Here is a 13,408-nt window from a genome sequence, read left to right on the forward strand (position 1 = left end):
CTAATCTGTGTCCTAAATACTTACATCCTACTCAGTTTTTATTGAAGCAAAGCTCTCTGAAATCAGTGGGTGTTTTCCCTCAGTTGAGCACTTGATAAAGAATATTTGAGTGTTTCAGGACTTCTGTCATTCATGTTTCTGGAATTCAGTCTGGGTTTTTTTTTCCCTTAAGCATATCTAGGCCTAAATCTTGCCTCTTATATATCTGATGATAGAAGAAGTCACTGTTAATGAAGAAATATGAGTAGCAACTTTTCCCATCTTCAGAATATTGACACTTGTCAATTTATATTTTCAGAGCCCAAGACATACACTAAGTCTCATTTTACCCTTTCCAAATACTAAATAAGTGCTATTCATGTCTATTTCACAGATGGTGGAAACAGCAGATAATAATTATTTCAGTTGTACCAACTGCCTAGTAACCATTGTTCAACTAGAAATCAGAAGTTAAAAGGTGTTGCATCTTGTTTCATATTTTCTTGATGGTACTTTACTTAGCATTGTGACTCTAATTTTGCCCACTAAATTTGATTTAAAATTAGTTGTATTCTAGATGGCAAAACTTAGAACAGAGCAACACCTCTTCCTTAAAAAAAACCCAACAACAAACAAACAAATGGAAAACAACAAAGAGCAAACCACACCCCACTCCTCCCACCAGCTTTTCTTCTTTATTTAAATCTGTTCAGCTTCTGAAATAGATGAGGTGGATAGCTGGAATTTGGCTTAGCAATTCCTCTCTGCTTAGGATGAGACTTTCGGAGTTTCAATGTAGATAATTTCTTTCACTATGACTAAGCAAAGAGCCTTTGGAAATTTAACATTGTGAGCAAGACAGCACAAAAGGCTCTGTTTTATTGGCTTGTTTTGGTTTTTTTTTCCTTTATCCAGAAGTCTGGTACAATTAAGTTCTTCATGACTTTATAAGCCATTTAGTAAAGTGGCATATGAAACCCTTCTCTGCAAGCAGCCTGAATCCCTTTATTTCTCTGGAGAATTCATCCATCAGGTGACTCTTCACAAGTCTATTTTGATGTGGGAATAAGGAAAGGAGAGAATCTTTCTTCTTCTGAGCTGTCATGTAAATGCTGAAACATATGATGGCTTTATAAGATCCTTAAAATCCTTAAAATCCTTTCCTCCTTGTCATGGAGGAAAAGTGAACAGTAGAAGACTTGGTATCTCATTGAAATGAAGGATACTGCAGCCTGCTGTAAGATTTGAGGGATTTTTTTACATTACACTCTACCTACTGCATGTTGCTATTGAAATACTCTGAGTATTCAGTAAGATTATTGCAAACTGGTTTATCTTTGAAGCTGTTCCAGCTGTATCAATTCTTGTCGTATATTAATATGTCCTATGGTGATATGTCCAACAGTTTCATGTCCTCAAAATATCCTGTAACTCTGTCTCTTATATTTCAAGCTGAATGGGAAAAACCTTTTGATCCAAAATACACTAAAAAGAGCAAATTCTATGTGGATGGGAACAAGGCTGTTGAAGTCCCCATGATGTTCGGGATGGGCCTGTTCAAGCATGGTTATGATGAACAGCTGTCTTCGACTGTGGTGCAAATGGATTACAAAGGAGGTGCTTCAGCATTTTTTATTCTGCCTGATCAAGGAAGAATGAAGAAGCTGGAGAAAAGATTGTCCTGTGAACGTATGTCGAGGTGGAGGACATTAGTCTCTAAAAGGTAAAATTCTGCAGTTCTTGGTTCCCATGATAGGCACAGAATCAGTTCTGCTTTAATCTACTGAAGACTTCCCACTGACAAAAGTTGATATCTGTCTCTCTGGTGTCCCTGTGTTTTCACATTTAGTACTGCACAAAGTGAAAACCCTCAATTTTTTAGGACTTTAACCATTTCCCCATTTTGTTTCCTACCTTCGACTCTCCATAGTCCCCCGTTTGCTGTCTTAAAACATCTTCTCACTGTTTTGTTTTTTCTTCTGCCCTCTCCTATTTGCAAGGAAATCCCCACCTTCAGCCTTACCTCTTGAGTCTTGCTTCCTTTCTGCCTATTATAGTTAGAAATATTTCACAGAATCACAGAAAATTAGGAGTTGGAAGGGACCTCAAAAGATACCTAGTCCACTCCCTCTGCCAGAGCAGGATCACCTAGACTAATCACACAGGAACGCATCCAGGCAGGTTTTGAATTTGCACATTCAGTTCTGAAATCAAAACTTTCATTTAGCAATTATGAGGACAAAGCTCAATAATGAGTGTATAGAGCAGCTGGCACATCACAGAACCACTATATTCAGGCTCTGTGAATATTTAGAAAGGTAAAACTGAAATAAGCAACACTTGGGTCAAGATAACTTTCGAGTTTAGAAGTCAGAAAGTTTATATGCTTTTTAAAACCAACTGCCAACTGTAGACTCCCTCTGTTTAGTGCCATGTGTAGTGATCACCTTCAATAGGACAAAATATGCGAACATGACTAGACACTACATCTGTACAGAGTCAACTTCTTGTGTTCATTCATGAACATGATGTGTTGTTAGAGACCTTCACATGTACACATTTGAAAATTATACTTTAAATTATCAATATTAAGACAAAAAATGACATCCTAATACAGAAAAGCAAAACTGGTGTGATGTTCTTAACTCTTTCACTGCTAAACCTTATCAAAAGAATCTATATTATTTAATTTAAAAAAAGACAGAAAAAAGTATGTAATTATCCATGTACCTTCACAACTTTTAAGCCTCTGGGAGCAGCTATGAGGTTTGTGACTAACATCACTGTAGGGCAAACAAGATCATGAATCAAGATACGAATAATTTTTGTCAAAGAAGCACAAGTGTCTTTAAAATCATCAAGATACTAAATACAATTGAAGGGGGTTATGTTTTCTTTCTCCATCCTCTCTCCCTTCCCAAAACTGGAATAATCTACCTATTAGCATGAATGGGAGATGCAAATCTTACAAAAAGGCATTGTTGTCAAAGATGAGCTTGTTTCATGAAGCTCCCAATTTTTCATCGTTCACTCCTGCAGACGTATCACACAGATTCCTCCTTTCCCTAGAATTTTCAAAGCAAGTGATTGCATTTGCTGGAATCTCTGGGAGGTCTTAATAAATGGGTTTGGTGTAGGATATGGAATGATTTAAGGATTGTGCACAAAGTAGCTTTTGTTCCTGTTTCTCTGTCCTCAAATTGATCTTGACACAAGTTGCAGAAGAATTGTGAAGGACATTTTTAATTACTATTGGCTGCTGAACAGGGGATAGTGTCCAAATATTGTCAGTGCAGGCAGCTGAGATCTATTTAATGACCGAACTGTGGAGAAAACATAACTTTCTCTTCTGGAAAAGTGCATCCCAGTGCTTCGTGCCTGCTTGTCGTTGTTGCTGTGTGCCTACAGCTTTCCTTTTCCTGTATGTTGAAAGCAAGTGGGGGCCTGTGAATGAGTGGCTTTATGTAATAGCAAGACAAGTAATTCAATGATAGCTGGATCCTCAATTGAGACAGCAATCAGCACAGTCAAAAATTAGGCATAAGAGATCAGAAACCTGTTACCAATCCACTAGCACTCCCGTTTTTGGGTACCAGCCAGACTTGGCGCTAGATGCTGTGCTGTGCTGTGCTGGAGGTATGAGCCCTTTTCTTCCCACTTGTCTGCTGAATGACGTGCTCTTTGCCAGCTTCATTAAGTGCTTCACATCTGCCTGACCTGAAACACTGTACAGTTCTGGTTTCTCAGCAGAAAACAGTACCTGCTGTACCTGCTGCATTACCACTAACCTCTGTCTCATTATGTTGCTTCTAGCTGTAAATGTTGGTTTTAACCTTTGAAAAGGAATTACTAGATCCTTATTGAAAGAACAAGGAAGAAATGAGTCAGAAATATAGAGCTTTATTAATTTATAGAAAGCAGCAAGTAATTCACTTTTAAAAAAAACCTATTAAGAAATCAGCCACTGGATTTGGCATAGAAAAATATCTATTTACTAGCTATATTCTGTCAATGTGCTTTTGGTGCAATCACCACCATATATTTTCCTGTTTGTTTGGTATATCTTTTAATTTTTTCTGTCCTCTTTTATATGATAAAAGTTTTGTAACTAGGGAGCTTGGCTTCTGTATTTGGGGATGTGTTGGATTTTTTTTGTCTCCAGCCCAAGACATCTAAAAGAGTTATTTTTTCACAAGGAGAATCCTTTGCATCCTCAGTAATGGGACATGAGAAAGGTACTTCCTGCAGAAAGTGCAAAATATCACTAACTTCTGAAAATGTCATGAAGATCCTCAGAGAGTTAAAGTTGTACTGTTGTGCTGAATGTTCACAGGGTCAATTCACTGTTCATGTGTTGGCTTACTGCAGATTGTGAGCCAGCAACCTACAAGCCGATCCTCTCAATGAGCCTTCCAAACTTTCTTTTTATCTTCCCACATTAACACCAATATACATCTCCCATATAGTAGAGAGAGACCCTCCAAACTCTCTTTGGGGAGACAGCAAAATGAGTTCAACTCTTGGGAGTCTGTATTGTACTGTGATATCTGATCAAACATTTCAACATGTTCTTCTTCTTCTTTTCTGGCAGCTCAGCAAATATTTATCTTCCGAAATTCACTCTCTATGGGACATATAACCTAAAAAATATGTTATATAAAATGGGCATCATGGATGTGTTCACTGATAAGGCTGACCTATCTGGGATCACTGGGCAGCCCCAGCACAGAATTTCCCAGGTAAGACATACAACTCTTTGTTTTATGGGCCCATGGTTACATCATGTTCCTTACAACTATTCATGATGTGAAACTCGTGTAAAAAGGCTTTGCTTCGTAGGAAAATGCAGCTGTTGGCATACAGAGTATTTTGCCCATGTTACCTGCATTGTCAGTGCAATTGAGTTGGAGCAGGTTACAAGTCTGTAATTTTTTAATCTAGGAGGCCTTTTTGATCTGCATGAGGCAACCTTATAAAACAGACATGACCAAATCATCAGCTTTACACACCTCTGAACCCTCCTGCAGTGTGTTGTTACAGTCATTACATCGCTGCTCCTGTTTGTGTCTACCTTCTTTAGCCTGTCTGTGCGCAAGCAGGGAGCTGTCTGTGTTTTATGGAGGGGAGAGGAAAAGCACTGCTTGCTTTTAAACTGTTGGGGGAAAGGAAGATGCAGTTATTAAAAACATTTGTCTTCAAGTCTATAATTAGTGACTCTCATCAGTGCCAGGCCCAGGCAAAAGCTACAGATAAGTCATACTTCAATGAATCTAGAGTTCAAAGCTGGCAATCACTGCAAATTTCATTGTCTAATATGAACAAAACAACTACCTCCATAACCTCAGGTGGAAGCTGGTGAATTAGCATCTATGGTAATCTTGATTTTGCATACTAAAAGGTACATATTTCTCTGCCCTAGCCCTCCATTTCTAGCCCTTCTCCTTTGCTCCCATGTTTTCCAAGGCATTAAGGAACATAGGAAACATAATTTCAGGTCTCTGTTATGCTAATCTGCATGTTAATTCTTCAGCTATACAAACTTGTAATAGTCAAATATGATCTTGCTCTGTTAACTTTTAGCCTAGGTCCAGAGATCTACATGAGTGGGAGCAGGGAATAAGAAGAGAAACAAAGCAAATGTTTTCATTAGAAGGGACACTCTCCTACACCAGGGATGGGTCATTGTGGGAATTGACAGACTAACCTCCACAGATATTTCCTCTATGGGGTTGAGAAAGATAGGATGAGTGTAGCTTGCTGATTGTTTTTTTCCTCTGAACTTTGCTCTCTTTGTGCAGGGGACTCACACCTGTCCATGTGGTGCTTGTTTCTTACCCATCATTTCTTCAGTCACTTTTAGCTCAAGTTCTTATTTAGGTGACTATTTTTGTACCTCCTTGACTTGTAACATGTCTTTTTCTTCACAGGCTATTCATAAGGCTGTGGTAAAGGTGGACGAGACTGGCACTGAAGCAGCAGCTGCCACAGGCATGGAAATAGTCCCTATGTCCGTTCCAGCTACTATTACATTCAACAGGCCCTTCCTAATGGTCATAACTTTGGACAGCAATATGCTCTTCATGGGAAAAATTGTGAACCCTCTGAAAAAAGATTAAGTTGATGTATAAATTAGGTACGAGGTGATCACCACTGTTAAATCAAGTGTTTGACCTGATGAGTATGGCATGGCTACAGAGGGCTCTCTCCACCTCTTAACTGTTATTCACTGTTTTTTGTAGATGAGACTCTTCATCAATTTAAGTTTGTCATAGTTGCATGTTTGTTTGGGCCTCGTTTTTTTTTAATTTTTTTTTTTTTAAAGAAGGTTGCATTCAGGCAAAACTGTCATTAGATCTGGGACAAAATAGGCCTGTGTAATACTGACAGCATAGATACATCTTCTAGCAGGGAAGATGAGGAGCATGTGGGTGGAGAGGGTTGTGTAAGCCTGCTTCTTCCTTCACGGCTGCCTTCTCACCGTTTTTGCGTTGACTGACAAATGGGTACAAGTTACGGCACTTTATTACTTGTGCCCATTTTCCTACCAACATGAAGTTCATATCTAGCATAGATCTTAACGTGCATAATGCTTACTACCTTGCATAGTACCATTGTTGTCCAGTGAGTCTATTACATCCTTCCCTTTCAGCTGTCATTTCAGCTAGGCTGCTGCAAAAGGGTCACAAAGAAGGTGTGTTTTTCCCCTGCAGATATTTACTGTCCTGCCCGCTGTTCCTGTGAGAGTATATAATCCAGACTTATTCCAGGGCAAGTGTTAGAGGCTCTAACAATCGGGTCTAAGAAAAGAAGAGGTAGATCGGATCTCTGCAGTTCAGCGCCCTGGAACTAGCTTTTGTGAATCATAGTTGCAGCTCAGAGCGGACAGAAAACCACTTCTAGCCTATGCCTGCACCTAAACCAGCTTCTAGAAGCCCCCAAGCAGCAGGAAACACAAGCCATCTACCCTTGGTTCCAGTGCCTGTACCATTACCATCTGGCCCTGGGAGATTACCCATGGTAGTAAGCACCATTCCAGTATTGTTTGTAGGATCAAGCACCCTACCAGTAACACCTATACCCTATCAGTGACACCTACTGTGTCACTTGACATAACCCCTTCTGTTCCCAGACTGTCCAGTAATACAACATTGGTACTCTCTTTCTCATCCGCTTCATGGTTAGTATAGCCACAATATTATAAAGATCTGTTTTCACTATTAAGATACACAATACTAAATGTCACATTCATAATGCACATGCTTATTTATTTTTTCTCATTTACTTTCCTATCTATTTTTTCTTCTATTTTCCACATCTAGCAGTATTTTATTTCTTTGCTCATGTTCATGGTATATATCTGATCTCTGGTTGCAGGAGGGGTAAATTATTGACTAAAATGGGTTAGTCTGTTAATAGGTATCAAGCATTAACACCAGTCTTTGTACAGCCTTGAAATTTGCAGACAAATGTACTATGGTAGAAGAACGACAATGAATAAACATGACATTAAAAAGTTTCTAATTTTGCTACTTTATTTCTATAATTCAGAATTAAGTCCTAAGTATGGTTCAGGCAGGTTTTTCTAACTGATGTCAACAGCTGTTAATATACTGCTCATATACTTTAGATCAGCACAGTCAGGCCAGTAATGAGAAAGCCCTCTGGCCAGCATGGTAAATCCCTGTGCAGCACATAGTAGGTTACCTCTGTTAGGACAACAACTTTTGGGAAAGTCGTGCATTTCTTTGATGTAAAGAGGTTTATTTCAAAGGCTGTAGAAAACATGCTGCTTCTAGTCTATCAAGTATATAGCTTCGTATATGCCTCTCATCATGTCTCTTCTAAAAAGCTCTCTCTTGACTCCCTCTAATAGCTATGTTACCAGTCTTGGCATGTGCTTTGAGCTACGGTTCCTGTTACTCCATAAACAAAATATGGGCCATCTGGATCATACTTTTAAAAATAAATTATGACAGGAAAGCAAGAAAAGTGCTTATAAGCTATCAGCTTTTTGTAGAGTAACCTACTTCCAAATTAAAATCACAGTGAAGAAAAGCTAATTTTTTGTGGCATTCAAATTGGGCAATAAAAAGAATAAATTTAGCAGTTCCCAAATTGAAAACTAGATGTATTAAATCTGTTTTCGTTTGTCTATGATTACATCACTAGATACATACCAATCTTTGACGAAGGGCACTTTTCTACAGGTTCTTACAGATTTTTTTAATTTATATTGACCTAAAGGCCCTGCACATACTTCTAGGTCACAGATAATTTTCTGATATAATCAGATATTGCAATTTGGATGCAAATTAAAAAAAAAAAAGGCTTATTGACACAACAAAGTAAATTAGAAAATTAGAATTAAGATGAAAAACTTTAGAAAATGAAAGTCAGGATTAAATCAGGGAACACCCTGGCCAGAAAGAACTACCCCATAAAATTTAATCTAAAAATGTTAGAAGAAAGGATAAGGAGAACTTGAAGAAAAAAGCCTTGCAAAAGTCATAGCATGTAATATTAGATTCTTTCTCAAAGAAACCTGTCAGAGAGCCTGAGGACCCAGAAGATGTTCAAAGTGTAAAAGGAGTGTTTAAAGGGGTAATGGCAAAACAAAAAAGCTCAATCCATTGTACATGTACTTCCTTTGCAGTGCTTGAGCCTGAGCAACTATTTCAAGTTGAACTAACAATAGAAGAATTTTCAGGAAAAAAAATCAAAAAGAATATAACAAGAAATTGCCAGGACTCTTTAGAATGCATACAAGAGCCTTGGCTGTCTCAAGAAGAAAAATGTTTAGCTGTCCACTGGAATGCATCAGTTAAACTGGTCTCTGTTCCAGGGCAATAAGTAACACACAACAAGTTTTTTAAAAATATGCAAACGAGCATGCAGTGAACTGCAGAACAGTTAGTCCAGCTTTGGTGAAACTGCAGAACTGATAGTTGTGTGTATAAGTAGGACAAAATACCGAACATACGTCACATACTTCAGAAAGCACGTAAGATTCCCCAAAGAATGATCTTGAAAAAAACTAAGCCAGTAGGAGAAGAAATAAGTTCAGCCATGTGTTATTCAGAAAAGTCAGAGATCATGTGGGAATTTAATGAATTGTGAGATGACACATTTTCCCGATCATCCCACCTTGTTCATGAGTAAGGACTTCATGGTACTCAGTGACTGGCTGATAAAATGACAGAGGAAAATTACTGCCAAGAAATACAAAGCAAAGAATGCAAGGAAAGAAGCCCGGCTTCTGTAGATAGCATCATGGTCCCTTAAGTGAGGCATTGCCATCCAGCGTAGAGAATTTGCAGTGATGGATCGGGCACTGAATATGCCATCTCCATGCTCAGTGCAGGTGAAAAAGAAAACCAAGAAGTGGGAGATATGAATAAAGAGAGAGAGAGACAGAAATGAAACAACAGTGTGCCCTGTGCCATTGTATGCCAACACCATAAATACTCTGTGCAGCACCGGTTATTGAACTAGATCAACCTTTAGTCTAAGTCTGGCCATTTATATGGCTCATAGCATAATGTTATCTGTGCATACACTGTGTGTCTGTTGGCTCAACTCAGAGCCAAAGCCTAAGTGTTTATTTCCTTTTGCTATGCCTGAGGGTGTCTGAGACAACAGTATGGGGCTGGCAGCTAAAAGCGTTTTTATCTCCTCGATTAACAGCAACACTTCCATCAGCTGAGAGGTTCAGTAGGAAATAGCTAAGAATCAAAGCCAACTTACATGATTCAGTAATTTAGGAGTGTTCATTATAAAAAATAAGTGCCATTTTAGGTAGATTACAAGGGTCTTTTAATCATTTCTTTGAATGATTGAAATTAATTTTCATTTATGTGTTTATCCATACTTTCAGTCTTTTTATGATCATTGATCTTTACAGTTACATGTATACCTTGCTGTTTACCAGTGTATCATCACAAAGACTCCAACCAGATCTATCCTATCTCTTATTTAATATTTCTGGGTTTTCTTCTTTTATTTCTCTATCAAAATTATTTTTTAAAATGGGAATATTGCTGTATGAGAAACACCATTGCTTTCTTTCTGGTCAGTCTTCTATTCTACACTAGCCCCTAGATAATGTCCATAGTCCTATATTAGTATTATCTTTGCATCCAATAAAATACATTTCTCAGTTTCAAGATATTGAATTTTCTAAATTTAAAATTTCAAAAATTTTCCTGAAAAAATTTTTAAAATTTCCTTCTATCTTGATAGAATCTTATAAAATAAAAGTTAGCGTGGAACATTGCCATCATTTCTGTTTGAAAGTGTTGACAAAGCCAACGCATTCCTGAAAATGTTCTGATTTCTCTCACTCTGATTTCTTACACAGAAATTGCTCTCTCAGACAACTTCCAAGGAGGTTTTCTGAGACAGAATTTTTAAGGGGGACAATAGACGTGAACATTTATGATGTTGTTTGTAAGTAATACAACACTCAAATTGTATCTCAGTTTTAAGCCTACTACCATCAGAAGTGAAATGGGATAGAGTGATACCACAAGCTCAAAGGAGTGATGGATTTAACTTTGGCTGTGCATTCAGTTTAGAACGTGCTGTTAAAATTGCCTCCTTTGGGGACAGTGAATCCTCTTAGGCTTAGTCCTGGCTTGCAGGATTCTGTTTTGGCTAAAGGGATCCTAGTCATTGTGCTTCACAAATTACTTCAGGAGGGTTCTCAATAGCTCAGAGATCTCCTAAGAGCAGGGGATGCTAAGTGTCATCTGTGCTGTAATATTTGGGTGTTGGGTTTGGAGTTATAGCAATTATGACTGTGGAGGCGAATTAGAAAAACAAACGTGTTTGTTAAGAGATTAATTCAATCATCATTAGTAGGAGAGTTGGAGCACTCACAAAGGCTGGAGACCAGTTCAAACTGGTTTTCATAATCCCCACCCACCTAAGTTCTACCAAAGGCATTAATTTAAAAATGTTGCATCATCAAGGAAAAAAAAATTACTCTCACTGGCTGATCAATGAACCTGAGAGCAGGACATTGTCACCTAGAAGTTCTTGTGACCTGATTAACCTCTGCTCTCTACGGCTGAGCCCCATTCTTGTTGGCTGTAGCCCTAGGAAAGCCATAAAGATCTGTTGCTCTAAAGAAGGCGGCACCTGGGTATGCTGTGAAAAATCAGTCAGGGCATTTTCTGGTCCCCAAAGTTTGACTTTTGATGAAGGATCTTGCTGTGGCTGCTTTGGGAATGCCTTCCTCCATGATTCTTCAACAGGGTCTATTGGCCATCGCTCTCCAAGCCGAGGGAAGGAGCAGGGGGTAGAGGCATGGTGTGCCAAGGAGATGAGAGTAGTCTGCAAGTGACTGCGGTTGTGTAAAGAAAGGCAGAAAAAGAATGTCTGAGCAGATACCAGTATGTATGACCAGTTCTAGACAGGGTATTGACTAGTTTGGGGTGAAATAGTCACAATTCCAACAGTTTTTTGTTAAAACTAACAAATTTGAGATTCCTGTGTAATGACTGATTACTTGGAGAAATGGCTTTTTTTTTTACTCTTATGCATATTGACCTAGAGTACATTTTTAAAATCTATGTGCTGTTGGCCTAAATCTTTTCCCAACATAACTAAAAGCAGTGACCAAAACAAAACTCAATTCATTAAAAATAAAGTTAAGATGTGCCTCCCTGATGGACGCCTGTGTTCCTACCCTCATTTTCAACAGGGCTGTTCTGTATGAGTAGAGAGACTGACGAGGAGTAATAAACAAGGTAAATTGCCTCTGTGGCTTGCAGGACCACTTTCTGGGTCCTTTCTTTGAGCATTCGCCAAAATCCATATTGTGTGCCTGGGCAGCTGAACTTCTGAGTCACAGAATAATGTCATTACTGTTTACTTCAATCCGCTTTGATCAGCCTTACTTGATCAGCTGTGTGATCAAAGGTAGGCACTCGATTTGGTATCGCTCAGGAGTACAGAGGAGGTAAAGAAAGCAGTTCAGATGAGATGGTCCCAGATAGCAGGGTCAGTGGACCAAATGGGAAGGTGAAGAAGAACTTTTTAATGAAGGCTTTCAAAATAATGTTAGTTGCTTAAGTCTTGAATTACTCATTGGGATGGTTCTTGTTAGCTATATTTTCATGTTGTATAGACACACATTTATTACAATTTTAAATACTATATTGCTGTTGGAACCCCATAATTAATTGATTAATTTCTTTCTTTAACGCAAGAAGATTATTAGGAAAGAAGGATGGGCCAGCAGTTACACAGCATTGGGCTGGGACTTGGGAGTTTCTGCTTCACTTCCCAGCTCAGTCACAGGTTCACTTTACATAAACTTAGCTTCCTGTCTGCTTACAGCTATCCACTGAGGATGATCATCCTTCCATTTTTGGTTTAGTTAGAGTGGGATTCAGGTACCTTACCTTAGGTGAATAGTATGATTTCAAAAACACAACACTGGACTGGCAGTAGGTGACAAGGTTCAGGTGAAACGATCCCTGTTGGCAAAGTGCTTGGCACAAACTGGAAGATGAAAAAAAATATTTAATGAACACAATGATCTTATCTTCTCTATTTTCCTGTACAAGATTCTTACAAATACTGGCAACAGATCTTTACATTTTCTACTCATGAAAGAAAAAACATTCTAGTAAAAGGGTTGGCTCGTGCAGTGTCATAGGAAGCATACAGATTACTAATACTTGCAATTTACATGGGCTTTGTTACCTCTCCCCATGATGTAATATAACTAGGTAGCTAACACCTTTTGGATGCAAGTACTAAGCACACCAGGAAAGAAGACACTTTCTGTAACATCTGGAGGGCTTTTTATTGAAGCTTGCGACAATGGAACACTTCCAATATCACTTTGAAGCTCTATAAAGCTGCATCATGCAGACCACAGATTTTTAAATTCTGTATTTCTGTTACTGAGGGAGGTGCCATGGTATCAAACTGATAAAAAAAAAAAAGATCTTTTCTTCATTAAACTCAATAAAAAACTGAAATGATGCTCAAGGTCATTGAAAGTAACTTAATTTTCACATTATCTTATCTCAATGAGAAAGTTATATGTGTCATCTTTATCTTGTAGATAAGAAAACTGAAACTGATCAGTGTTAGTTATGTTGCTAAGGTCAAAACTGAACTGCTCAACAGAGCTAGCAATCTATCCTGAATTTTCAGTGCTGTGGTTCCCTCATCATGCAGTCCATTCCATCCTCAAGCCATTCCATCATCCTGAACAGTATTTGGGAAATGGAAAATATTATTGGAGTTCAATATAGTCAATAATATTGCAACATGGTTATTTGGTCAACTATTTCTGGTCTTAGAAGGAAAACAAGATAGAATGCATACTATTCTTTCATAAGAATTCTGTCCGAAATCATAGGAAATTCTCAGAAAGCTATGTTGTTGCATATATTAGTATTACAGAAACACT

At 38.3% G+C, this 13,408-nt stretch overlaps 1 protein-coding gene across 1 annotated transcript in view; it reads left to right on the top strand.

Annotated features, from left to right (window-relative positions):
• LOC311197026 (uncharacterized protein) overlaps window positions 1-13,408 on the top strand; it is a gene marked incomplete at its 5' end in the record, with an annotated part of 56,979 nt that overhangs the window by 2,644 nt on the left and 40,927 nt on the right. The window contains 3 exon segments of the mRNA XM_084270712.1: window positions 1,432-1,702; window positions 4,571-4,718; window positions 5,907-6,093. Coding sequence (XP_084126838.1) covers window positions 1,432-1,702; window positions 4,571-4,718; window positions 5,907-6,093 — 606 coding nt within the window.

This window comes from Gallinula chloropus (assembly GCF_964237585.1).
Source record: "Gallinula chloropus genome assembly, chromosome: 14".
Taxonomy (NCBI): Eukaryota; Metazoa; Chordata; class Aves; order Gruiformes; family Rallidae; genus Gallinula; species Gallinula chloropus.